Genomic DNA, 25,594 nt, shown 5'->3' on the forward strand with positions numbered 1-25,594 from the left:
TCTCCGCCCAAATACTTTTACAAAATGAATAATTGAAGTTTCTTCCTCTTCAAGTCCCAAGAATTCTCTAATTCTCATACTTGGGGATAGAATCTTGAATGTTTCCAATGAGATCCATTACAAAGCTCAGATTGTTGCTTATTACATGAGTTCGCCATCAAAATTTCTCGGTATGAGGTAATTCACTATTAAATCATGTGATTGACAGGTGGAAGAGTGCCACAAATGTTGCTGTATGGTTAAGTTTAATGAAGCATTTTTCTGATTGTAAGATTAGACCATGGCAATGGTCAGAGAAAATGCTCCCCTATCCACTGACAATGTAATCTGGACAGTTTTGCTCATTTGCCTTGGTTTCTTTTCCTCCAGTGTTCTCTGTATTTTCTGTGATGTAAAACGCAACACTACTTAAATGTAAAACTAGTTTTAATTAAATCCAATTTTTGTTCCAAATCAGATGTAGGCCATCACAGAAAACACTTTACTTGACGTTCAAAAAAACCTGACATTTTCTGTTAGAAATGTCAGTCTTTATATTGTAACCAGGCTCCTTGAAGATGACACATGCACTCACATCGCACCCTCTATTTGTAACAAGCACCAGCACAGAAACTGGCACATCAGTGGGCAATAACTCATCAAGTCAGATGGTAGCGCATAACAGTGAGAGTACACCTCCCTCAGATGAGCGATGGTGGACCCAGATTTCCCAAGGCACTGGCATTCGGTGGATTGCTGAAGACCAGGACCATGCTGAGGCCCAGGCAGATGATGAGCCTGACGAGTGGGTTGTGTAAGATCCCTGAGGGTCTGTGTGTCATGGTTTCTTTCATTGAAGAGTCCATGCAGAGCTTGAGAACGGCATTGACTCTGGGCAGTATTTTGTCTTCAGCTCCTGAGAAGGCACCTCAAAATCTGGCCATTTTCAACCTCCAATTCTTTAAGAACTTGCACCAGAGAGAACACTGCCGCTGTCCCCACCATCCGGCCGCTCATGTGGGCTCCGGATCTACATTTGATCCCAACATCAGGTAAAATCTCTGCTAATCTTTCCCAGGACATCAAATATGTTAAATGTCTTGTATGCTTCTGATGTTCAGGATTTCGAAACCCAGGTTTCGTATCGCTCAATAATTATTATTTACTCACTGCATCACCATCCTTTGATGATGCTCTCTGGAATTTATCTACTTATTTGGGTGACTCAAATCCATAGTAGTTGCAAGCAGCGGAATATATTTAATGTGACACAGGAAATCCACAACTTGCTCTTCTGGTGTGTAAAACTTTTCTGACCCCCTTGATGTTGAGAGATATGGTATCCCACTAGTCCATAAGTTCGTCTTTGTAAATGACGTGATCGTGAATGACACTGAATTGAAACAGAATACCAATAAATATCACCTGAAAATAAAGCAGATTGGGACCTGAAAATGGATTATTTATGTGCTAGGTGTGACCAAGTGACACGAGGAAAATGACAATGCATATGTCAGATAATGTGGTCTGTTTAATTTGGTTCATACAAATGCATTACACAGTGCAAACATCTCTTTGGTAAATTTATTGTTTTATGCTATGTTCCTGTTCTGTCTCAGTTAAGCAATATGGCTATTAAGACACTCAATCTCAGAACAATGTGTACAAATTCAAAGACGACAACGGTCAGTATAAAAACTAAATCAGCACTGTTGTTAAGAGAGGGAAAAAAAAGCGAAACAAAGCAGTAGAATAGCCCTCTGTTGTTCTGACGGAACAATCCGTTTATCAGTGTCAGAGCTTACAGAGAGTCACACAGAATAGAAATGAGGCCATTTGGTCCAGTGTGACTTTGCCTGCTTGCAAGACAAAAAAATAAAACAGACATGCAAAGGTGAAACTCAAGTGACTTTTCTTTTAAAAGCAGAGCAAAAACTTAAATATTTTTCAAAATACTACATTGCTCCTTTATATCCTAAGAACCCCTGAATAAAATGTTCAGTAAGTTTATGTTGAATGTCATAAAATTCAACTGCTCCTGTCAATAGTTGGCATCTTTTTGCCAAGAAGTACTTAAAAAAATTTTAAATCACGTGAGGTTTTGTTGCTGCTGTGATGCACTGATTTGTCTCTACCCCAAATCTTTTGCGAATATTAAAAACATAGATTTGCTAAGAGGTTGGCATATAACAAATATGGTTACTTTTGTTAAAGTAACATGAGAATGTTGCCTTAAAATCAAATAGCACCATAGATGAAAGGTGAGGTATGATGATTTTTTTAAAAAAAGATGTCCTTCATTAATGGTTAAAAGTGACCAATTAACATCTGACTGAGTAAATAAATTAAAAAAAACTCTTCCCAACAATAAAGAAACAAATGGTTAGAAATGTTAAATGACATTTAATACTGTTTCATTGGTTAGCATAGCTTTTCAATGGATAATCAGGGAGCAAGAAACCCCTTTATGGACCTCCCCTTCCTCCCCCCCCCCTCCATTTCTTATGTCTGTATACAGTAACAAATTACTACAATGTAAAAAAAAGGTTTTACTAGTACATAAAAACAGTAATCCAAAAAATTAAGAAGTGCAAAATGCCATAAATCCAAGAAGGTGTAATGGTTAGAGCTGTAAATTCAGTAGCCAGACCACAAAGACAAAACAAAAAAAGATTTCTTTTCAAATGCTCTGATCTAGATTGACAAATAATTGGCAATCTTACTCACTGCGTGAGAACACTGACATATAGTGCCAATTAGTGAAATAGATAGGGCACTTTTTTTTCCCAATGTAGTATGTACACCAATCTGCAATTAGTAGGCATCTATGTATCAAACGTCCGAACAAGTATGAATAACATCTTCACATTAGTAAATACAAGAACAGCCTGCATACAAGTTTCAACACCTTGGGAGAGTGAAAGCCTTTAGATTTTTAGAACACAAAATACCTGGGGCTTGAGAACGGAGTGAAATATGCAAAACCCTTCTTTTGATTTTTTTTTCAACGTTCCTCCTCCATCGCATTTTTCCTCGCTCATTCAAAAGGCAAACCAGCACATAAACAAATATATATTGAGCCAGAGGAGTCCTTGAGACTGTTTCCGCCTTTAAACAAAGAAAGTTGTGTGGAAATGTTAAAGTATGTTACCCCCTGCTTTTTAACTATATAGTGTCATATACAAGAAATTACATGTAGCACCAATTTTCATTTTGGCATTTCTAACCTGAGAAGCTTCTTACCAGGAAAACACTGACAGACAAATTGAAATCACCTGTCATAAAAACACACTTCTTCCCTTTCAATGCTTTTGCATTGTGGTTTTGACAGTACACTCATTGTGCATGCACATAAAATGTTTTAACCATGTTGCTGATTTAAAACCCAGTTTACGCAAAGCATGCACTTGAGCATTTTCTTTCAATATTGTTCGGGATTTCTTCAAATTGTTTTCTTTGCAATTCTGACTGAATACTCATGGGTAATTTTGAAAGCACACCGACATCCAGACATCATGATTCACTGTACAATTGAAAGGACAGCACGTCCCCTCTAGTCCTGCAGTGAGGGTTTAGGACCTTTCATCTTGTTTCAAGGTGTGTTCTGCACAAACTGGACAGCAAGCGCCCTCCATCTTCACAGGATTAGCACAACTGGCTGCTGGACATGTTTCAACGAAGCAGGTAAGCTGTCCTGCCTGAAATGCAAAACAGAAAGAGATTTTGTTTCAAGTACTAGTGAAGTCAAAACAAGCGCTGCATCCCAGCTGTACAGCAAGGACTCTTGAAGCGCAACTAGCCTCTTACTGTTTTCAATTATCTGCTTTCTCACAGGAATTTAATATCAATCAGACTGTAACCTCTGGATAACATCAATTATGGCTTTTTTGAATAAATTTTTACTTCTTCATCATGTCAAAGTATGAATGACTTTACTAAAGATGCTGTAAAGTTAAGTGAAAATATATGCCGTGCAACTCTTAAAACAAAAATAAATAGACCAATACAAACGAATGAAAAATACACAAGCCTGGATTTTGCAAAGGGAGGTGGTCAACACCACTAGTACAAAGGGCATGCAACAGTCTTGAATGTTATGATGTACCAAGTGCTCATCAGGTACTTTTTAATAGGATGTGAGGCAACCGCCACCACAACCCACCCAGGCAGCGCATTCCAGACCAGCGCCTATTTGCCATCAAATATCTGCAGCCATACCCTGCATTTACAGTGGGTGCAGGAGTCCTCCTTCCACTCCTCTTTGTCAGAGCGCTCCTGTGCCTTTCCATCAGTGCATCCAGATTTACTGAGTTGCCCTTCAAGTTTTTTAATCTGGAAAAATATGAAAAAGGCAATAAAGGACACGATTGAAAGTAAAATGATGACTGTCTGTCTTTAATCAGCCACAACCAGACAGCCCAGAAAACAGGGACTATACAATGGGCTGGATTTTCCACTACCCTCAGCATGTTTTGTGGTGTGGAGGCAGCTCAGCTCTCCATTGGGCAATGGCAGGATAGCCCGGTCCCGCCGCTGTCAATGGAATTTACCCATTATACGCACCCCTACACTCCCTGTTGCCAGGAAACATGCAGAGAGCCTGGAAGATAGCCAGCTGGCGGGAATGGCTGGAAAATTCCAGCGAATGTCTAAGTGAGCAAAGGAACACTATCGTGGCACGTCATGCACTTTGGAAATATGGTATAATGGGGTCCAACATAGAAAATCACTTATTTCCCCTTGCAATCATCCACACTTTGATGAGACACCAAACTCTCCTTGTCCACAGAACTAGAGCTGGAATTTTACAAACCCTCATGTCTGGTGGGATATTATACAAACCCGCCAAAGTAAACCACAATTTAAATGGCTCGCAACATCTGCCCATGGGAGGCGCAGCATGGCAAGACCTTAAAATTCTGGCCTAGATTTCATTATTTTACTTGACAGCTTTGTTGCTAAACATATCTGTAGTGTTTTGTTAGTTCTGGTAATAGAAAATAAAAACGATGCTTAAAAATAAAGGTAACCTAAATATCACTGTTGGCCACTTTAATGGACAAGTGCTTAATATGCTGATTGTGAAATGTGTTGACGTCTTTTAAAGAAGCAGACAGCAGGGAATCTTCTATGGAATCAGTAAACATCAGGCTGCTGATGGTGCCTGCCCTAACATTTAAATCAAAGAATCAAAGCCTGTTTTTGACAGACTTGCTTAGGGAGCAGAGCTCAACCAGGAAAGAAAGACAATCTCAAATGTAATTCTTATTGCCGGGTTATTAAAATGTATAGTTCATTCCTTTAGTCCAACTGCACTGATTGTTGGGACAGTAGAGGAACGTTGAGGTGGCACTTACAGGCACTGACATCAACTTTGGAAAGGGGGCTAATTAAGAAGGGGATGGGGGCAGGAGCAAGCAAATTTCTTCACCTATTTATTTAGCCATGTTTGGCACAGGAGTTATTAACTGGGCACTGGTCATCTGATTAGCGCCCTTAACTGGATGATCAACCTGAGTACTTGAAGTTGCTTGCCAATTTGGAAATTGGTCCCCCAATGTTATTTTCATAGCAAAAAAGCATGTGCTATGTGAATCAATTTCTTTCCTTCATATATTTGCTCTCCTGGATCTCTATTTCTGCACTTTTAACAACTGTAAACATTTAGCATATATTTTCTTTTACTTTTTTTCCCTCTCCAAATATGCTACTACACATTTTTATGCGCAGAATTGCATTTGCATTAGCTTCTCACACCATTAAACTTTTATAGCCTCCTGCATTCTCCATCACAATTTACTGGGCGGCACGTGGCACTACTGCCTCACAGCGCCAGGAACCCAGATTCAATTCCTGGCTTGGGTCACGGTCTGCGTGGAGTCTGCACATTCTCCCTGTGTCTGCATGGGTTTCCTCCGGGTGCTCCAGTTTCCTCCCATAATCCAAAAGATGTGCTGGTTAAATGCACTGGGCATGCAAAATTCTCCCTCTGTGTACCCGAACAGGTGCCAGAGTGTGGCAATGAAAGGATTTTCACAGTGGCTTCATTGCAGTGTTAATGTAAGCCTAATTGTGACACGAATAAACTATGTCCTGTAATTTGGTTTCAGTAAATCTAGTTGTTGTTACCTCTTGTGCATCAGTAATTTAAATGAAGACTGAAGAAAATGCAAACTCTTTTATCTCCAAGTGTATTCTCACCTGATTTTGAAGACCAGCGATGGTTTTCTGCATTTCAGACATGAAGTCTTGGAAATCATTGATGACAGCATCATCTTTTTCAGAGGCAGCTTTTAATGACATGGTTGCATTTTCATTTTGAAATGCGTTCATCAGAGAACTGCAAGGACATTTTAAAATGAATGAGTATATTGTGCCTCACTAATTTTGCTATTAGCATCTACTTAATATATTCACAATTGTACTGATCAATTTCAGACAGTAAAATAATTCCGGATGATCAAGGCAATTTGACCCATACTAGTTTGTTCAGCCAGAAAGACCTTAAGGGCCCACACACTGCTGCATCTATTGGAAAATAAAACATCATAATAAATCTGTATTTCATCCTTGCACAGGGCCCACGTTAACCTTCTCCACAATTGAAATTCCACTGTATGTGCTGCTGGATGATGCAGGTTATTGCTACACTTAACTCAAGGAAAGAAATAACAAATTTTTTCACGTCACAAAGACATGAAGGAGCGATTGATCTACAGTTCTTGACAAGGTAAAAGAAACTAAACAAAGAACACTTGCTAACTGCATCAAAATATTTAAATTCGCCCCTAGGGATACTAGATTGGAACCTTCTGTGGAAGCTTTCCGTTGCAACATGACTTCTTTAAAGGCAAATTAGAGAGAACAACCTTAATCTCCTTGATGATTTCTAAAGACATTCCCACGCCTCTCTTTTGGTCTAAGACATGGCTTCCCCAACATTATACAAGAGCAAAAACAGGCTGTGTGGCCCCTCGAGACAGCTCCACCATTCTATAAGATCATGTCTGATCTGATCGTGATCTCAAGTCCATCTCCAGTCAGCCCACTCCTGCCACCCTCCCTCCTCCCCAAACAGTTGACTCCCTTGCCAATTAAAAATAGAATTTAGTCTTGAAAGTATTCAGTGACGCAGCGTCCTTTGCTCTACGGGGAAGTGAATTCCCTAGACTAATGACCCTCTATGGCACTCCAAAAGTAACAGTTTGCAAACTCAAAAAATAACCAGTCATCCTTATGAGAACAAGAACAAAGAAAATTACAGCACATGACCAGGTCCTTTGGCCCTCCAAGCCTGCACTGACCATGCTGCCTGACTGAACTAAAACCCCCTCCCATTCCAGGGACCACATCCCTCTATTTCCGTCCTTTTTATGTGTTTGTCAAGATGCCCCTTAAGAGCCACTGCCATATCCGCTTCCACTACCTCCCCTGGCAGCAACTTCCAGGCACCCACTACCCTCTGTGTAAAAAAATCTGCCTTGTTCATCTCCTTTAAACCTTGCCCCTTGCACCTTAAACCTAAGCCCCCTAGTAATTGACTCTTCCACTCTAGGGAAAAGCTTCTGACTATTCACTTTGTCCATGCCCTCATAATTTTGTAGACTTCTATCAGGTGGCCCCTCATTCTGTCATTCCAGTAAGAACAAACCAATTCTCTCCAGCCTCTCTTCGTAGCCAATGCCCTCCATACCTGGCAACATTCTGGTAAATCTTTTCTTACTCTCTCCAAAGCCTCCACATCTTTCTGGTAATGTGGCAACCAGAATTGAACACTATATACATAAGAACATAAGAAATAGGAGCAGGAGTAGGCCATCTAGCCCTTCGAGCATTCCCCGCCATTCAATAAGAGCATGGCTGATCTGTCGTGGCTCAGTTCCACATTCCCGCCCTCTCCCCATAACCCTTAATCCCCTCGCTTATCAAAAACCCATCAACCCGCGTCTTAAAAATATTTAGCGAGGCAGCCTCCACCACTTCAACGGGCAGAGAATTCCAGAGATTCACCACCCTTTGAGTGAAGAAGTTCCTCCTCAACTCCGTTCTAAACCACACCCCCTTTATCTTGAGGCTGTGCCCCCTAGTCCTCCTGTCCTTTCTGAGCGGGAAGAGTCTCTCCACCTCTATCCTATCCATCCCATTCATCATCTTATACGTCTCGATGAGATCTCCCCTCATTCTTCTAAACTCTAACGAGTACAAGCCTAGTTTATTCAGTCTCTCCTCATAGCTCAACCCCCTCAACTCCGGCATCAGCCTAGTAAACCTCCTCTGCACTCCCTCTAAGGCCAAAATATCCTTGCATAAGTGCGGCGACCAAAACTGCACACAGTACTCCAGCTGCGGCCTCACCAATGCCCTATACAGCTGCAGCAAGACCTCCCTACTTTTATATTCAATCCCCCTCGCTATGAAGGCCAGCATCCCATTCGCCTTCCTGATCACCTGCTGCACCTGCAGGCTGGGTTTTTGCAACTCATGCACAAGGACCCCGAGGTCCCTCTGCATCGTCGCCTGCTACAGTTTTTCGCCACTTAAGTAATAGTCCTTCCTACCATTATTCCTACCAAAGTGGACCACCTCGCACTTGCCAACATTAAATTCCATTTGCCAGTTCCTGGCCCATTCGTCCAGCCTATCTAGATCCTTCTGCAGACTCTCCACAAGCTGCAACAATTTGTCAATTTTTAAACTCAATGCCCTGGCCGATGAAGGCAAGAATGTTGTATGTTCTTGACTACCTTCTCCACCTGCATTGCCACTTTCCGTGACCTGTGTACCTGTACACGCAGATCTCTTTGTCTATCAATGCTCTTATGGGTTCTGCCATTTCCTGTATATTTCCTATCTGTATTAGACCTTCCAAAGTGCATTACTTCACATTTGTCCAGATTAAACTCCATCTGCCACCTCTCCGCACAAGTCTCCAACCCAATCTATATCCTGCTGCATCCTCTGATGGTTCTTATCGCTATCCACAAATCCTTTGTGTCGCCCACAAACTTACTAATCAAACCCAGTTACATTTTCCTTCAAATCATTCATATATATTACAAACAGCAAAGGTCTCGGCACTGATCCCTGAGGAACACCACTTGCCACAGCCCTCCATTCAGAAACACACACTTCCACTGATGCCCTCTGTCGTCTTTGATGGAGCCAGTGTTGTATCCACCTTGCCAGCTCACTTCTGATCCCATGCGACTTCACCTTCTGCACCAGTCTGCCATGAGGGGCCTTGTCAAAAGGCTTTACTGAAGTCCATGTAGACAACATCCATTGCCTACTCTCATCAATCATCTTCGTCACTTTCTCGAAAAACTGGATCAAGTTAGTGAGACACAACCTCCCCTTCACAAAATCATGTTGCCTCTCACTAATATGTCCACTTAATGTCTCAAAGAATCCTCTCCAATAATTTCCCTGCCACTGATGTAAGGCTCACCAGCCTGTAATTATCTCGATTATCCTTGTTACCTACCCTTCTTAAACAAAGAAACAACATTGGCTATTCTCCAATCCTCTTGTTTCTCCCCTGTAGCCAATGAGGATACAAAGATTTCTCTCAAGGCCCCAGCAATTTCGTCCCTTGCCTATCTCAGTATTCTGGGGAATATCCCATCAGGCTCTAGGGATTTGTCTACCTTAATGTTTCTCAAGAACCCAATATTGCCCCCTTTTTGATCTCAACATGACTCAAACTATCTATACACCCTTTCCCAGACTCATTATCCACCAATTCCTTCTCTTTGCTGAATACTGACACAAAGTACTCATTTAATACCTCGCCCATTTCCTCTGGCTCCATGCATAGATGCCCTCCCTTGTCCTTGATTGGGCCAACCCACTCCCTGGCTACCCTCTTGCTCTTTATATATGTGTAAAAAGCCTTTGGATTTTCCTTAATCTTGCTGGCCAATGTTTTTTTGTGACCCATTAGCCAACCAATCTTCTATGCACGCTAGTTTATTACCCAGTACAATATGACCTCTTTTTTTGTGAAGTAACTTTTGAATGACACCATATCAAATGTCTTTTTTGGAAATGTAAGTACATCACATCTACAGACACCCCTTTATCCATAATGTGTTTTACTTCCTTAAATAATTCTAATAAATTTGTCAAACAGGATTTCTCTTTCACAATATCATGTTGGCGTTACCTTAATATATTATGACTTGCTAAGTGTCCTATTACTTACTTAGTAATGGATTCTAGCATTTTTCCTATGACAGACATTAGACTAAGTAGCCTCCTTTCTGTTCCTCATCCTGTTTTGAATAGAGGTGTTACAATAGTGGTTTTCTAATCCACTGGGGCTTTTCCAGCATCTGGGAAATTTTGTAAAATCACAACCAATACATTTACTATCTCTGCAGCTACTCCTTTTAAGGCTCTAGGATGAAAGCTATCATACCCATAGGACTTGTTTCGTTTTCCCAGTACTTTCCCAAGATGATTATGAAACTCTTACTATCTGTTTTTATTTCCTAGCCATCTTTCTTTCATACTTTAATTTTCCCTTTTTTTTTAAAGTCATTCTTTGCCAATTTCTACCATTCTAAAATCCTTTTCTCGCCTAGCCACGAATTCTCTTCCAGGCCATCTCGAATTTAACGGTTGTTAAACCAGCACACTCGTCTTTCAACATGTTTTGCACTTGCTTCTTGCCCTGTACATCTATCTACTGCTGATTGCTAAGGGGTTACCCCTTTTATGAACTCCCTCCACATCAAATGTAAGGGCATCCAGACTCCTGCAGGGGTTTGTGGAGCCATCCCAGCAAAAGAACAGCAGTCTGCCCTCAGTAACAGGGGATGACACAGACACGAAGGTCACAAATGCAATTTGGAGCCCTAATAAATTAAAATGGATTCACAACTCTCCAAAACTTAATTTAATAGAATTCCCTTTAAAAAGCCTTTCCCTTTAAGGTGGCTGATGTTTCTAAGCCACAGAAGCACCCAGTCCCACAACTCCCTTTATGGCTACACCCTTTGGCATTGCATCATCTAAACTGATACACTTTCAGGAGTCCAATAGTTTTCAGAAAAGATCATTAGCTCAAGGAAGATGGTCTAGCTCCTTTACAAGGTACGTATGGGTAAGTAACAAAAGGCAACCGCCACATTGAGAATATCCCCATAAAAATAATTATAGTTCAATAACAGAAATAGATGGGTTATCTAGAATGTTAAACTCAGATTAGTTTAGGATTAGGAGCCAAATATTGTTAATTTAATTCTCTTAAAGTCCGCTGCTGTTACTTTGTTAATCTCCAGCCTTTGTTAAGATATTTGAAATGCTCTGCAGTTGATTCTCAGTTCTGACAACCTCCCCACACACAAACCAACAGATTATGCAACAGAACTCTGCCGTCAACTGAAATGAACCTGGAATGTGTTACGCTTTTCAATTTTCTTAAAGGTGATTCATCCTGGAAGCTGTATTCAGGTGAACGCCTGCCACGGAAATGGTGTGACAGTGCATTGAATTGCCCTCTGGTCCTGCAATCTGCAGAATGAAGTAAAATATTTTAATAAAATACTAATTCAATAAAAAATGTGCTTATAATAATAGTCACTTAATATTGTGTCAGATTCAAATATAATTATCCTTTATTAATCTCTTGATTTGCAAGTGGGATTATTAAATCTTTAATTCTAGATTAATCATATTCATCGTCCACTCTGGAAGAGATTACAACTCTCAAGTGTTTACCTCTCCTTTCAAGTCAGTCAACTTCTACAGAACAAAATACTGTTGCCTGCTGTTCTGGCTGTCATAATCTTGAATTGTTAAGTCCTTCAAGTCACAAAACAGATTTGCAAACAAATGTGCACTTTGGCCTCAAAAGTAACAATATGGTCATAAATTGATACAATCACTTCAGAATAGTTCATTTATCATTTAGCCTACAACATACTGGAAAGCAACTAAGCTTCTCTTAATTGCACAATCTTGACTTTCATATCTTTCCAGTTCAAATCTCTTCCCATATGTTAACACAATACAATAACATAAGGCTAATTATTTAGACAAAATTAAGTTTGTTTGCACTGAAATGCATCAATTCCCTTGCACTTTGACCCAGATGCAATGAATGTGAGATCACGACCTTTAAAAAGCATGTTATGTAACTTCTTGTGAAAAAATTATTTTTATTGATACCATTAACATGATTTACGACGAACCAAAAATGTAAGCAGACTGGGAAATTTAGAGACATGTTCCTTAATTTATCAGTCCCCTTCACTTTCAAAGGGAGACAGAAATATGGGTAGCCTGAATACACCCGAATTAAAAGGAGCCTAAGGTGTGTTAAGTGCCTTTTTGACATAAAAGTAGTTTGCTCGTTACTGGCTATAAAAAAAATCAGCAGAAACATTATTTACAGTTACCCCACTGTTCTATATCTTCACTTAAAAAGCTCTTTACTTTTAGTTGCTTTATCCTGTCCTTTTCATATGAATGGTTTTTCAGCAAGTTATTTGTTCACTTGGCCTAATGTCTCAAACATTAATGATTTTTCGTCATCAATATATCCCTGTAGTTCAATAACGAATGTCCTTCTTGAACAACATTTCTTGCAGCTGAATGCTTGATGATTCCAGTTAGATCCCAGTTAAAGCTTTGAAGGCAACAAAAGATCAAGGGTCTGCTGGCATCTCCTTCATGAGAAGTATGAGGTATTTGTACAGCCAACCGCAAAACTGGACTCAAGCGGAAGTGGGACTGGCCAAATGGTTTTACAAATAGAGCACCAGGGAGTATACAAGGTTGAACACGTAGATGTGGTAATATGTTCTTTTTTTTTAGGAAATGCATAATTTCTACACAGTGGGGAGATGTTAAAAAATGGTGGCCAACATTTTTTGGCATAACCGACTTTCCAGGCTGTAAAAAACAAATAATGGAGCTTTCTGAGGCAGGTTAAAATGGTTAGCAACCAAACAGAAAATAAATGAAAATTTTTCTTGTGAAACTGTAGTGAGAATGCTATTCCCTCGTTTGCTTCTGGTGTTTGTCATAGGTAAGTTTTTGAAAAGTGTAACATGCTCTTTCCAGCCCCAATAAGATTCACCAATAACTGGGCACTCTCCTACCATGCCTACTCCTACTTTAAAATTCAAACCACCAGGATCTCTGCTGGTGAGAACATCTGCCACTTTCAAGGGGCCAAGTTTCCTGGCCAAGTGGTAGCACCATTTTCTTGATTCCATCAATACACCTGGCATCCTTGTGACTTGGTAATTCAGTTGGTAACTGGAAGCACAGGAAGGCCAACAGGTTTAATTCTTGGACTGTGCTAAGTTACTCATCTGAGCTTCAGCAGTGCTGGGTTTTTAATAATGAATGACTTTCTCCTATAATGGTATTTGCAAAGTTTCCTACTCTGAATAACTTTGATAAACTTCCATGTGTGGGTGTTAGCTGAGTATTTAAATGTTTTAACTGTGGTGTCTTCCTTCCCTGTCATCATGCTTGAAAGGCTTATGGGCACTCACTGTCCAGGGCACACAAAGTCACCAAGACAAGTTATTGAGAGAAGGGCTGGCTATTTTGGGATCTTATTCCAACATAAGTTTGCACTTTCAGGAAAAGAAAAAAACTAAGAGGTAGAGAGAGAAGTACTGTAAAGTATCAAATCTAGAATGAGGAGGGACAATGGGGAGAGAATAGATGATATGATTAGTGAGAGTTGGGAATGCTGATTTTCTACACACTCAAATGGACTGAACAGCACCTCATGATAGGAAGCCAATAAAATTTATGATTTTCAAACAGATTTGGAAACAAGATAAATGACTGGTACATTTATTAACACCATGGTTCTTTAAGAGTTGGCTTATGTTTTAACAAATGAAAGTGCTTAGAAATCCATTTGGCTTTCAAACTCCAGGTACTTCCAGATCTCATTATGTTATACAAGGTTGGAAGTAAAATTAGACTTAAGTAGAGAGGGTATCAGTTCAGTGTCACTTTTTATTTGCAAAAAGCGAATCTTGTATTCACAAATGTCCAAATTCATAGATCATTGTTACTTGAGGAGATGGCATCACTGGACAATAACTTTGGAAATTGGCTTGCGTTCATATAGCTGTGATCTTGAACTGATCATGATTCAAGCAGAGGCGAGGGAAAGAAAGAAACTTGGTTAGCCTTTGGCAGATCATTTTGGAAAGTCAGTCATGAGAAGTATTTGTGGTCAGTAGATTTGGGTTCATTGCTCATCCAGAAACAGAATCGGCAGTGTTATGGAGGCAAAAAAAGAGATGAATCCTGGGAAACAGAATATTTAATGTAATAAAAAGGCAGAAATTCAGAAAGGAAATTCTGAAACGTTGACCTATATTTCTATTTCAGATGTTGACCAACCAGCTTACTTCTAGCATGTACCGTTTCTGTTTGAATAAAGCACAGTCAATAAGAAATGCGGAACCAACATTTGACAGGAATATAGCAGCTAATTTGGACCACAGAAATTTTTCACATAAATCAAAGAATGGGGTGAACATTAAGCATTATCCATGATGAGAGAGGGGACAGGACTAAATCCTAAAATACAAGCCCTCAACCCAACACTGCATGTTTCCACTTTTACTTCAGTGAGTAGTGAGCTGCCCGACTGTCCTGGTTTGGAAACAGAGATTCTTCATTCACGTGCTGAACTCAAGGCTCTCACAGAACAACAGACAGCCCGATGCAAGTTAATCTATTGATGGAAAAGGTGAAGTAGCTGTGCTCTCTCAGGTGCCTGAGGAAGCCATTGCCTTCTCCACTTAACTGAGCCCCTTCTGTCTGCCACCCCCTTTCTGCCACAATTCAATCTCACCATATACCCATCAGTCTCCCATCAACACTCTAATCCATAATGGACAACTTCCCCTTCCCCCTCCCAAAACCTGATTTACAGCTGACCCCACATCCAATCCACTCTATAACTGACCACCCTCATTTTCCAATCCCCCCCCCGCCTTTGCAGCCTTACCCGTAATCAACTCCCTTTCCCAAAACCTCACCCACCTGCAGAGTGCCCACAATCATAATTGCTGGGGAGCATTCCAACTCATCCCAAAGCCCTGTGGCTGTGGCCACCAGTTTCCCAGCCTGGCAGCCAACCAGCCTGTCAACTTGGCCAGCTTCTCTGCGGCAAATGGCCTCTCGATGTCCCTGACCTCTTGAAGCTTCCCCAGCACCCTTTACTACTTCCCTGTAAATACGGAGCCAATTACTGGTTTATAAATACCCTCTATTCATTTTCACTCGAGGCACTGAAATCAAGAACAACAAACGTGTGGTTTGAGGATCCAGACACAGGTTTAATTCATACCCCAATTCTGTAGAGGGAATCTGACACAAACGCTTCCCCACAGCTTCTTTGTTTTGCAGGCAAGCCTTTGCAATGTCAGTCAGTGCAAGCACCTCAGTATAACACATTGCAAACATATTTCCCTTTCATCACCCACATAGATGCATACTGTCCAGCTGCTTTCATCAGCCAAATAAATCTAACATATCTGAAATCCCAGCTTTGACAAATAGCCCCATTCTGAAGAACAATCTTGAGAAAAAAATTTATGTTTCCACAGCAACCATGGGAAACCCAGACAAATTTCTTTACATCTTTTGTCAGCCATACCCTAAGCAAGTGCCAGATGATGACTTGGCAACCAAATAAACAAACTTAAAATATATCTGACAGAATAACTTGTGCACCAAACAATTAAGGCACTGTGTAAAGTTCATACACAAGCTATGCAAAAAAACAGAATGTTCTTTAAAAATCCACCCAAGAAAAAAATGAATTTTAGCTTTTGGCCTGTTGACTGAGGCCATACTGTGAGGCAGTAACTCCATTTTATAGCATTCAATCAATTACTCAATAAAAAAATGCCAGGCATCGACATCAATCATGTCTATGTATACTTTGAAATGGCAGTATGGTACTAAATCTAATGTTTTGACCATTTGATTGCATGGCTCTAGATACTTTCTCAATCTCAGTGTCTCTAGGGTTACCAATTCTGGGTTGATATATACCGGAGGTTTCATTACATGATTTCCTACCTGCAACTACCCTGCCTCCACACTCCTGCCATTAGTCATTAATACATCCATCCTTACAACAGCTTGCCTTCCTAGGCTATTGCAAAGCAACTATTAAAACCTTTGGGCCAGATTTTCAAAGCAAGATTGGGAAGACAACATCTGGATAATTCCTGGTCTGACACCGTGCTGCTATTCTATCTTGCTATTTTGAAATGGTAATGCCCTAATCAAGTAAGAAGCAAGCCCACTGCCTAATCAATGGCATCAAGCAGCTCTAGGAGTTGACAGCTGCCAGCTGCCAGCACAGCACCAGTGGCAAAGGCAAATGACAGTCATGATGGGACCTTGACAAAAGGGAGCAGAGAGCACCTTCAGGATCAGAAGCACTAATGCCAAAGTGGCCACGTTCAAAATTAAGGTAATGGGCATGATGTGGTGCTAAATTCCTTATTTCCCAGACTTCTTATCAAATAAAAACAGAATTCCAGATAAGTGCATACCAAGCCCGACAAGCAGCGCACCAATGTGGGGCACATTGTTAAGGGTCACCAAGTTCTGCATTGAAAATATGGCATGTTTGCCTTCATCAGTTGTGGCAATAGATTATAAGAGCAGAGAACTGTACAGAACTTTGATTAGTCCACAACTGGAGTCCTGTGTACAGTCCTGGTTGCCTCACTATAGAAAGGATGTAGAATGACCCTTCCCATTCTTTCAAAATACTCCTCAGGGAATTAAATAGGCCATTAATTAAGATGGAGCTATTCCCATCTCCATTTGAAAATTATGTTGCATCTGGAAAAGCCATTTTTAAATTAGTGCACTCCAGATCCCAACCTCACTAGCAATTAAAAATCCAGCCCTTCAATACCAATTTGAATCATTCTTGTCAATTAGTCAAATAGCCTTCTCATTTCCATCTCCATTTTTTTAATTCAAAGAAAAATTGGAACATTTTTAAAATAGTTTTTAAAAATATGACTCTATAATCCTTCACACAGGTGGCTTGCAATGTTGTCAAAGAGGGTAATTTTTCATTCTTAGCAACTCGAATGCAACTTCTCCAAAGCAAATCCCACAGTTCTTATACTCATGAGTTTATTGCAACTGTCTGAAAATAATCAGAAACCAGGGAGGGCCACAGTGAAACCTGTATAAATTAGACACTGTGATTGCAAAGGTACCTCCATGTGCCCTTCTCCAATTTTTTTGAGTGACAGTTTGAATAACACTTCAGAGAGTCTGGGGCAAATGTAAATCAGCAAATTAGTTGGGTGGCATGATGGCACAGTAGTTAATACTGCTGCCTCACAGCACCATGGACCCAGTTCAATACTGACCTCGGGTCACCAGTGTAGAGTTTGCACATTCTCCCCGTGTCTGCATGGGTTTCATCCCAGAGCTTTGGTTTCTTCCCATAGTCCAAAAATGTGCAGGTTAGGTTGACTGGCCATGCTAAATTGACCCTAGTGTCGGAGGATTGGCAGGGTGGACACATGAGGTTGTGGGAGCAGAACCTGAGTGGGATTGCGTTCGGTGCAGACTCAGTGTGCTGAATGGCCTCCTTCTGAATTGTGGGGTTTCTATGAGGAACTGCTGCGTTGCATACAGGATCACGAGGACTTCTCTCAAGAATGAGAAAGTCCAGCCCAAAAATAATTTTAAATAAACTTCCATTGTCATATGCCCTGGTTAAATGCTTTATTTGAACTTTATTCTACACCCCTAGAACTGTGGCTGTGAATTTAACCTCTTGTGGACTAAACACATCAAGTTTCTTCTGAGGCAAAATCATCAGGAGTGTCAAAACATTATGACCTAATCAATCTTATGTAGATCTTTGGGGTAATCAGCATCTCTTCATCACTCTCCACCCCAACCCCTCCCCTCACCCCACTATGCCCCAAAGTTCAAACTTGAAGTGGGGATGCATAGAGCCATGTGGGGTGGAACCCTGACTTCAGCTGCATTGCTTTAGCTGTATCCAATGTAAGAACTCAAAAAACATAGGGGGCGATTTTACTTTCTCACCCTGCAGGTCAATGGATGGGGCAAGCCGATAAGATCACAAGAAGTGAAAAATGGGGTTCGTGCCTGATTTTGCAATCTTATCAGCCCAGGAAATCTGGTGAGATCAACTTCTGGGACGAGTTTGATTATAATATTTAAATCTACTTAAATGTGGATTTAAATATTACTAGTGAGCCCGGGTAATTGTCTGGGCTCACTTGCCTCAGTGGCCTTGTTGGTGAAGGTCTTTACTGACAAGGATCATGTGTGGTCCCTGTTAACTGGGACCTGTCATGATGGCTTCGCCAGTAGGATCGGAGGCCATGAAGGCCCCCCAGGAGGTCAGCTGAAGGGGGGGGGGAGAGGGGCAGTGGCAGCCTGGCAGTGCCCACTGGGCACCAGGCAGTGTCAAGGGGCAGGGCCTATGGGGAGGTGACAGGGCCTGGATGGGGAAGGGTGCAAGGGAAGGCGGGGGACGGGGGTGGGTTGGGGAATATAAGCACTCTGCAGCTTGCGGCTGACCAGGCTGGACGATATGCAGGATGGTGGGTGGCTGACAGGCTCTCTGTTCTGTTGCACATGCACAATTGCACCCTCTAATGTGAGCTGCTGGTTTTTCTGTGAGCTGAGACCCACCCCCTCCCTGTACAGGCAGGAAACTGATGTAGCATTTTTTTGTTTCACAGAGTACTGTAAGTTTGTGCCCTGCCGAAGAAATAGATGTGAAATGGTCCTATTTTCACGCTCATTTGAGATCTAGAATTTTTTTTGGCAAGATCATCCCCATGACCTTGGTGCACTATATCCTATTTACTTCTCATGGTATCAACGTTCTGGGCATTAGCAAATTCTCTTACTTGTACTGCACTTTTGAGTTTTAGCCATGGAGCTACCCCCGACCCCGCCCCTGCCCTTATCCTTCTCTGCTTTTAAGAAAATAATCCAACCCTATCTAGTGTTTCTTCATAGCTCAAATGCTCCATCCCAGGAAATAGCCACATGAATCTTCTCTGCATCCGTCAGTGCAATCACATCCTTCCTACAGTAAGGTGACCAGTTGTGGCCTAATCAAAGTTCGTACAGTTCCCTGCTCTTATAATCTATACCACAACCGATAAAGGCAAGTGTGCCATATGTCTTTTTAACTACCCTATTAACCCGCCCTACCACCTTTAGGGATCTGTGGACAAGCACCCCAAGATCCCTCTGAGCTTCCTTATAGAACATAGGACATTACAGCGCAGTACAGGCCCTTCGGCCCTCGATGTTGCGCTGACCTGTGAAACCAATCTTAAGCCCATCTAACCTATACTATTCCAATATCATCCATATGTTCTGTCATTCATGGCATGCTCTGTTGTTTTGCTAGTCCTTCCAAAGTGCACCACCTCACACTTTTCAGAATTTAATTCCATCTGCCACTGACCTGTCCATCTGACCAATCCATCTATATCTTCCTGCAAACTAAGACCTTCTTCCTCACTATTAACTGATCTGTCAATCTTTGTGTCATCTGCAAACTTACTTATCATCCAACTCCACCCCCCTCCCTCCAACCACATTCTCATCTATTTCGTTTATATATATCATGAAAAATAAGGGACCCGGCTGTGATTTCTGTGGTACACCACTGGGCACGAGCCTCCATCACACAAACGGCCTTCGACCATCACCCTCTGTCTCCTAATATTAAGCTGGTTTTGGATCCAACTTGCGAAGTTACCCTGGATCCCATGTGCTTTTACCTTCTTAACCAGTCTTCCATGTGGGATCTTGTCAAAGGCTTTGCTAAAATCCATATAAACTACATCAACTGCACTACCCTCATCTGCACACCCCAAGCACCATCTCAAAAAATCCAATCAAATTCATAAGGTATGACCTCCCTCTGATAAAGCCAGGCTGACTATCCCTGAGCAAACTTTGTCTTTCCAAGTGTAGGTTAATTCTCTCCTTCAGAATTTGCTTCAATAGTTTAGATACTAAAAAAAAGTTTTTACTTTAAGTACTGCATGCATGGTCAAGCAAACTGAAGGATTAAAATCAAAAATAATTAAAATGATGCTTCAAGAATAGATATAGTTTTACAGGGTTAATATGGCAATCATAAAATACCAGCTTTAACTCAATGATTGCACTCTAACTTCTTGAGTTTGAAGGTCATGGACTTAGAGTCATAACAGCACAGGAGACCATAATTTTGCCCATCAATAGACAGTCCCCAAGAGACAGAACTGAGCATATAAACTAGGCTGACACTTGAGCACAGAACTAAGAGTGCTGCATTGCTAGAGTGCCATTTTGTAGACGAATCCTCAATCTGGTTTGAGAAAGGACTTAACCGAGATTTTCTAACCCCACCCCCCGCACTCCACCCCGTGGCTGTTTCTCCTACGGCTGAAACAGTAAACCACCGGCTGCTGCTGGGATCTTCTGTTCCCGTCAAAGTCTACGCGTTTTGGTGTGACTTTCCCACCCCACCACCAAGAAACCTGCTGTGAAGGGTCAACGTCAGCAGGGCTGGAAGTTCCCAACAGCGGGAGATCCATTAACTTCAGCCCCTTGTTTTCTCTCAATTGGACATAAATGACCCCACTTATTATCTGAAAAAGAGTGAGAGATTCTCCTGAAACTCTTCCTTAATGTGGCTCCTCACTGTGCATAAAGTAGATGCCACAATTCCTTACATCATGTGACCTGCTCCATTTTAAATGTACTTTATTGGCTATGAGATATTTTAGAAAATGCCAAAGTTGTGAAGGTTGCTGTGTAAATGCAAGTTCTTTCCTTTCTTTAATAACACCCCAGGAGCTTTATCAAACATGATTTCCATTGTTATTTCAGCACGAGTTACAAAAACATCCAATCTAGGGAAATACTTATTTCCTCTGAATTATCATCAGCGTGAGGTTCATAACCGCCTCACAAATATTCATGTCTGGTTTACATTTTGAAGTTTTCCAGAATATGCAGTTCAAATTCTCCACGCCGACATCTCTAGGGGAAAGGAAAGTTTCACCAAAGTGAAAAATCCACCATAAATCTTTCTAATTAATGAAACATAAAATTATGGAGAAAGCAAAGCCACCACTTTTTTTTTTAAGTTTCAAGCTTCATTTAGTTTCTTTTTCATAGACAGTTTTCAAAAAAATTCATGTTGTAGTAAAAGCTGTAAGCAACCACGTAAAGCTCCATGTGGTTAATGCACTCCAATCTGATAAACTGAGGGACTTTGTGGAAGCAGTAGCTGATTGTACTCACTTAATAAACTCCATGTAGTCACTGCCTTGCAACTGTTCTATACAGTAATGGTGAGAAAACTCCTATTATAAGACTGCCAAAAATAATTCAAACTATACTGGAATCTATCCAAAATGGCAGTCCGGCTACGAGGTAACATCTTATTGACTGCAACGTAACACCTGCACATAAAGGAATTCAAAGCTGGTCATGACCAGCTTCCGCAAACGTCAGCAAAGTAAAGTCTTCACATTGCAGTTCTAACTTTAGTTGGTAAAGACACTATTTTTCATAAAGTAAGCTCTACAAACAAGAAACACTCATTTCAATCCCCAGTTAGACTATCTCAGCTGCAGTGTATTAGGGGAATTACAATGTCCCACATTATCGACAGCAATTCTCCATGAACGGAGTATGTAGGCATGGTGGTAATGTTAGTGGACTCAAAGTCCAGATGCTTGGATTAATGATTCGGAGACACAAGTTCAAATTCTACAACAGCAGCTAGAAAATTTAAATTCAGTTTTATAAAAGATCCAGAATAAAAAGCAGTCATGACAACCAACTAATTCTTTAATGCTCTTCAGGGAAGGAAATCTTCTGTCCTTATTTAGCTGGATCTACATGTGACACCAGACTGACTGACTGATAAATGCCCACTCAATTGGCTTGGCAAACCATGCAGCTGTACCAAACCATAGAAATAAAACACGACTGGCCACCGAGCATGGACCTAGGCACTGGATTCAGGCACATGAAGGCACACGCAGTCTTTCTCCTGACATAGAATCATAGAAACCCTACAGTGCGGAAGAAAGCCATTCAGACCGTCAAATCTGTACTGATAACAATCTCACCTATGCCCTAACCCCACATATTTAGCCCAATAATCATCCTAACCTACGCATCCAAAGGCACTAAGGGGTAATTTAGCATGGCCAATGCACCTAACATGCACATCTTTGGACTGTGGAAGGAAACCGGCGCACCAGGAGGAAACCCACGCAGACATGAGGAGAACGTGCAAACTCCACACAGGTGATCCAAGCCAGGAATCAAACCCAGGTATTGATTCCCTGGAGCTGTGAAGCAGGAGTGCTAACCACTGTATCACTGGGGACTAAAGGTTGAACGGCTGCCTCGAGCAGCCAAGCGACAGTCTGAGATAGTCCTACCTACAGAGTTATATTTATCAAGCAACCTTTTGACTGCAAGAGTTCTACGGCCAGAAGGGAGTGGCCCTGGGCATCCTTAACATTGACTCCAGATGAAGTCTCATAGTATTAGGTGAAGCATGGGCGAGGGAACCTCCTGCCAGTTCCCACTTAGTCCTCACCCTCAACTGATAAACCCGAGGCTCCTCAGTTTTGGGTACACTGTTATTAGTAGCACTGTTATTGGTTTAACTGGCCAAATCCTGAAGATCGCAGCTGTCATACTAGGTCTGACATAGGATAGAGGTGGAGAGGCTCTTCCCGCTCAGAAAGGACAGTAGGACTAGAGGGCACAGCCTCAAGATAAAGGGGGGGAGGTTTAGAATGGAGTTGAGGAGGAACTTCTTCACTCAAAGGGTGGTGAATCTCTGGAATTCTCTGCCCGTTGAAGTGGAGGAGGCTGCCTCGCTAAATATTTTTAAGACGCGGGTTGATAGGTTTTTGATAGGCAAGGGGATTAAGGGTTATGGGGAGAGGGCGGGAATGTGGAACTGAGCCACGACAGATCAGCCATGATCTTATTGAATGGCGGGGCAGGCTCGAGGGGCTAGATGGCCTACTCCTGCTCCTATTTCTTATGTTCTTATGTCTGCACTGTGGAAGAGGTGAAAGAATCAACAGAGGGGGAAAAAAATATTTATTTTTGTTCTCACCAGTATCTTATTTGTTGCAGATGTATTTGTCTATGACAGGATTGGTAGCAGTGTTTACTGCACTGACTTTGTGGAGACAGAATCCCATTTTGGCACTGAGGACACTTTCCGTTGTGCTATGTCACATGACCCCTGTACTAATTGGTAATGGGCAATTAAGTAACTAATTGGAGGAGGGAGTTCAATGAACACTACAATCCTCAATGACTGGGGAACCCAGTGCTAAAGCACACAATAAGGCTTCTGTTGTAAATGTCATGTGCATGATCCATGACTGCCTGAGTCCCCAACATGGAAAATGTCAGCCTTCAGACAATTCCATGTTGAAGAGACTAAATAAATGCAAGTTTTTATTGTTACAAGTACACTAATGTTCCTTCGTGAAGCGATGGGCTAACTTCTCCTCAGCTTGGGAGGGGAGAATTCAGCAGCAGGCCCAAAAATTGCTTTTGCGCTGGTGTGAATTTACAGTGGGATCTTCCACTCGTGCTGTTACGGCAGAGCAGGAAACTCACTGGAGGCTGGCATGAACTTAATTTGTAACCTCTACTAATGGGGTGTATATGGTGGTCTGAACAACCATGCCTATTTCTCTGTGGTGTAAGCAAGAAAACATGCCAGCGCAAAATCCATTTGGCATGGCGTGGTGTGCAGATGTCAGGATTCCCCTAAACAATGCCTGAGGCTACCTCTGGAAAATCATAGAGAAAATCATACAAACCCTACAGTGCAGAAAGAGGCCATTTGGCCCATCGAGTCTGCACCGACCACAATCCCACCCAGGCCCTACCCCACATCCCTACTTATTTACCCACTAATCTCTCTAACCTACGACACTAAGGGGCAATTTTAGCAAGGCCAATCAACCTAACCCGCACATCTTTGGATTGTGGGAGGAAACTGGATCACCCGGAGGAAACTCACACAGACACGAGGAGAATGTGCAAACTCCACACGGACAGTGATCAAAGCCAGGAATCGAATCGTGGAGCTGTGAAGCAGCAGTGCTAACCACTGTGCTATCATGCTGCCTGTGGACTTCGCAATGGAGGCCGAAAGCAACACTGGAACACCACAGCAGTCGAATGGCGGTGGGGGGAAGCATCTACAGATGGAGCCTGTAGATTTTATGTCTTGCGGGGGGGGGCGGGGGGGGGGTGTCATCTTCCAGTCTCAGAGTGCTCCTGGAGATCCATCCTCATTTTCAGGAGGTCCACCTTCTTTCTTCAACAGTGGGTCACTGATGTTAGGCACCTTTTCAACGTGGTGGCCGGAAGGACGAAGGAGGACTAACTGCCATAAGAACATAAGAAATAGGAGCAGGAGTAGGCCATCTAGCCCTTCGAGCTTGTCCTGCCATTCAACAAGATCATGGCTGATCTGAAGTGGCTCAGTTCCACTTTCCCGCTTTCTCCCCATAACCCTTAATTCCCTTGTCTGTCAGAAACCTATCTACCGTGACTTAAATATATTCTATAAGATCCCCCCTCAGCCTTCTAAACTCCAACAAGTACAGACCCAGTCTATTCAATCTCTCCTCATAGTCCAAACTCCTCATCTCCGGTATCAGCCTAGTGAACCTACTCTGCCCTCTCTCCAAGGGCAATATATCCTTTCGCAAATGCGGTGACCAAAACTGCACACAGTACTCCAGCTGCGGCCTCACCAGTGCCCTGTACAGTTGCAGCAAGACCTCCTTGCTTTTATATTCTATCCCCCTCGCTATAAAGGCCAACATTCCATTCACCTTCTTGATCACCTGCTGCACCTGCAGACTGGGTTTTTGCGATTCGTGCACAAGGACCCCCAGGTCCCTCTGCACCGTAGCATGCTGCAGCTTTTCGCCTTTTAAATAATAATCCCTCCTACTATTATTTCTACCAAAGTGGATAACCTCACATTTGCTAACATTATACTCCGTCTACCAGGTCCTCGCCCACTCACTCAGCCTAGCCAGATCTCTCTGCAGACTTTCCGCACCTTCCACGCAATTTGCTTTTCCACTCATCTTTGTGTCATCAGCAAATTTCATTACCCTACACTCAGCCCCCTCCTCCAGATTATCTATGTAAATAGTAAACAGTTGATGCCCCAGCACCGATCCCTGCAGCACTCCACTGGTCACCAACTGCCAACCAGAATAGCACCCATTGATTCCAACTCTCTGTTTCCTATTAGATAACCAATCCTCTATCCACGCTAACACCTTACCCCAACTCCATGCGCCCTAACCTTTTGCAGCAACCTTTTGTGAGGCACCTTATCAAATGCCTTCTGGAGATCTAAAAACACCACATCCACCAGTTCCCCTCTGTCTACCACACTAGTCACATCCTCATAAAAATCTAATAAACTCATTAAACACGACTTCCCCTTAACAAATCTGTGCTGCGTCTGCTTGATCAAACCGTTCTTTTCTAGATGCCTCGCTATTTCTTCTTT

The 25,594-nt window shown here is 42.0% G+C and overlaps 1 protein-coding gene across 7 annotated transcripts in view; it reads right to left on the reverse strand.

Annotated features, from left to right (window-relative positions):
• Positions 1 to 1,492: 1,492 nt before the first annotated feature.
• Positions 1,493 to 25,594, reverse strand: part of pxdn (peroxidasin) — a 235,530-nt gene continuing 211,428 nt past the window's right edge. For 6 of the 7 annotated variants that reach the window (XM_080192074.1, XM_080192072.1, XM_080192073.1 and 3 more), the window contains 4 exons: positions 11,376 to 11,496; positions 6,181 to 6,319; positions 4,198 to 4,311; positions 1,493 to 3,677 (listed from right to left, as the gene is read on the reverse strand). In XM_080192074.1, coding sequence (XP_080048200.1) covers positions 3,552 to 3,677; positions 4,198 to 4,311; positions 6,181 to 6,319; positions 11,376 to 11,496 — 500 coding nt within the window. In that variant the 3' untranslated portion in view covers positions 1,493 to 3,551. Of the gene's footprint in view, positions 3,678 to 4,197; positions 4,312 to 6,180; positions 6,320 to 11,375; positions 11,497 to 25,594 lie in introns of those variants that run through there. The other variant, XR_013886990.1, reaches the window with a different exon arrangement.

Source organism: Carcharhinus amblyrhynchos, chromosome 7 (genome assembly GCF_965287045.1).
Source record: "Carcharhinus amblyrhynchos chromosome 7, sCarAmb.v2.hapA, whole genome shotgun sequence".
Taxonomy (NCBI): Eukaryota; Metazoa; Chordata; class Chondrichthyes; order Carcharhiniformes; family Carcharhinidae; genus Carcharhinus; species Carcharhinus amblyrhynchos.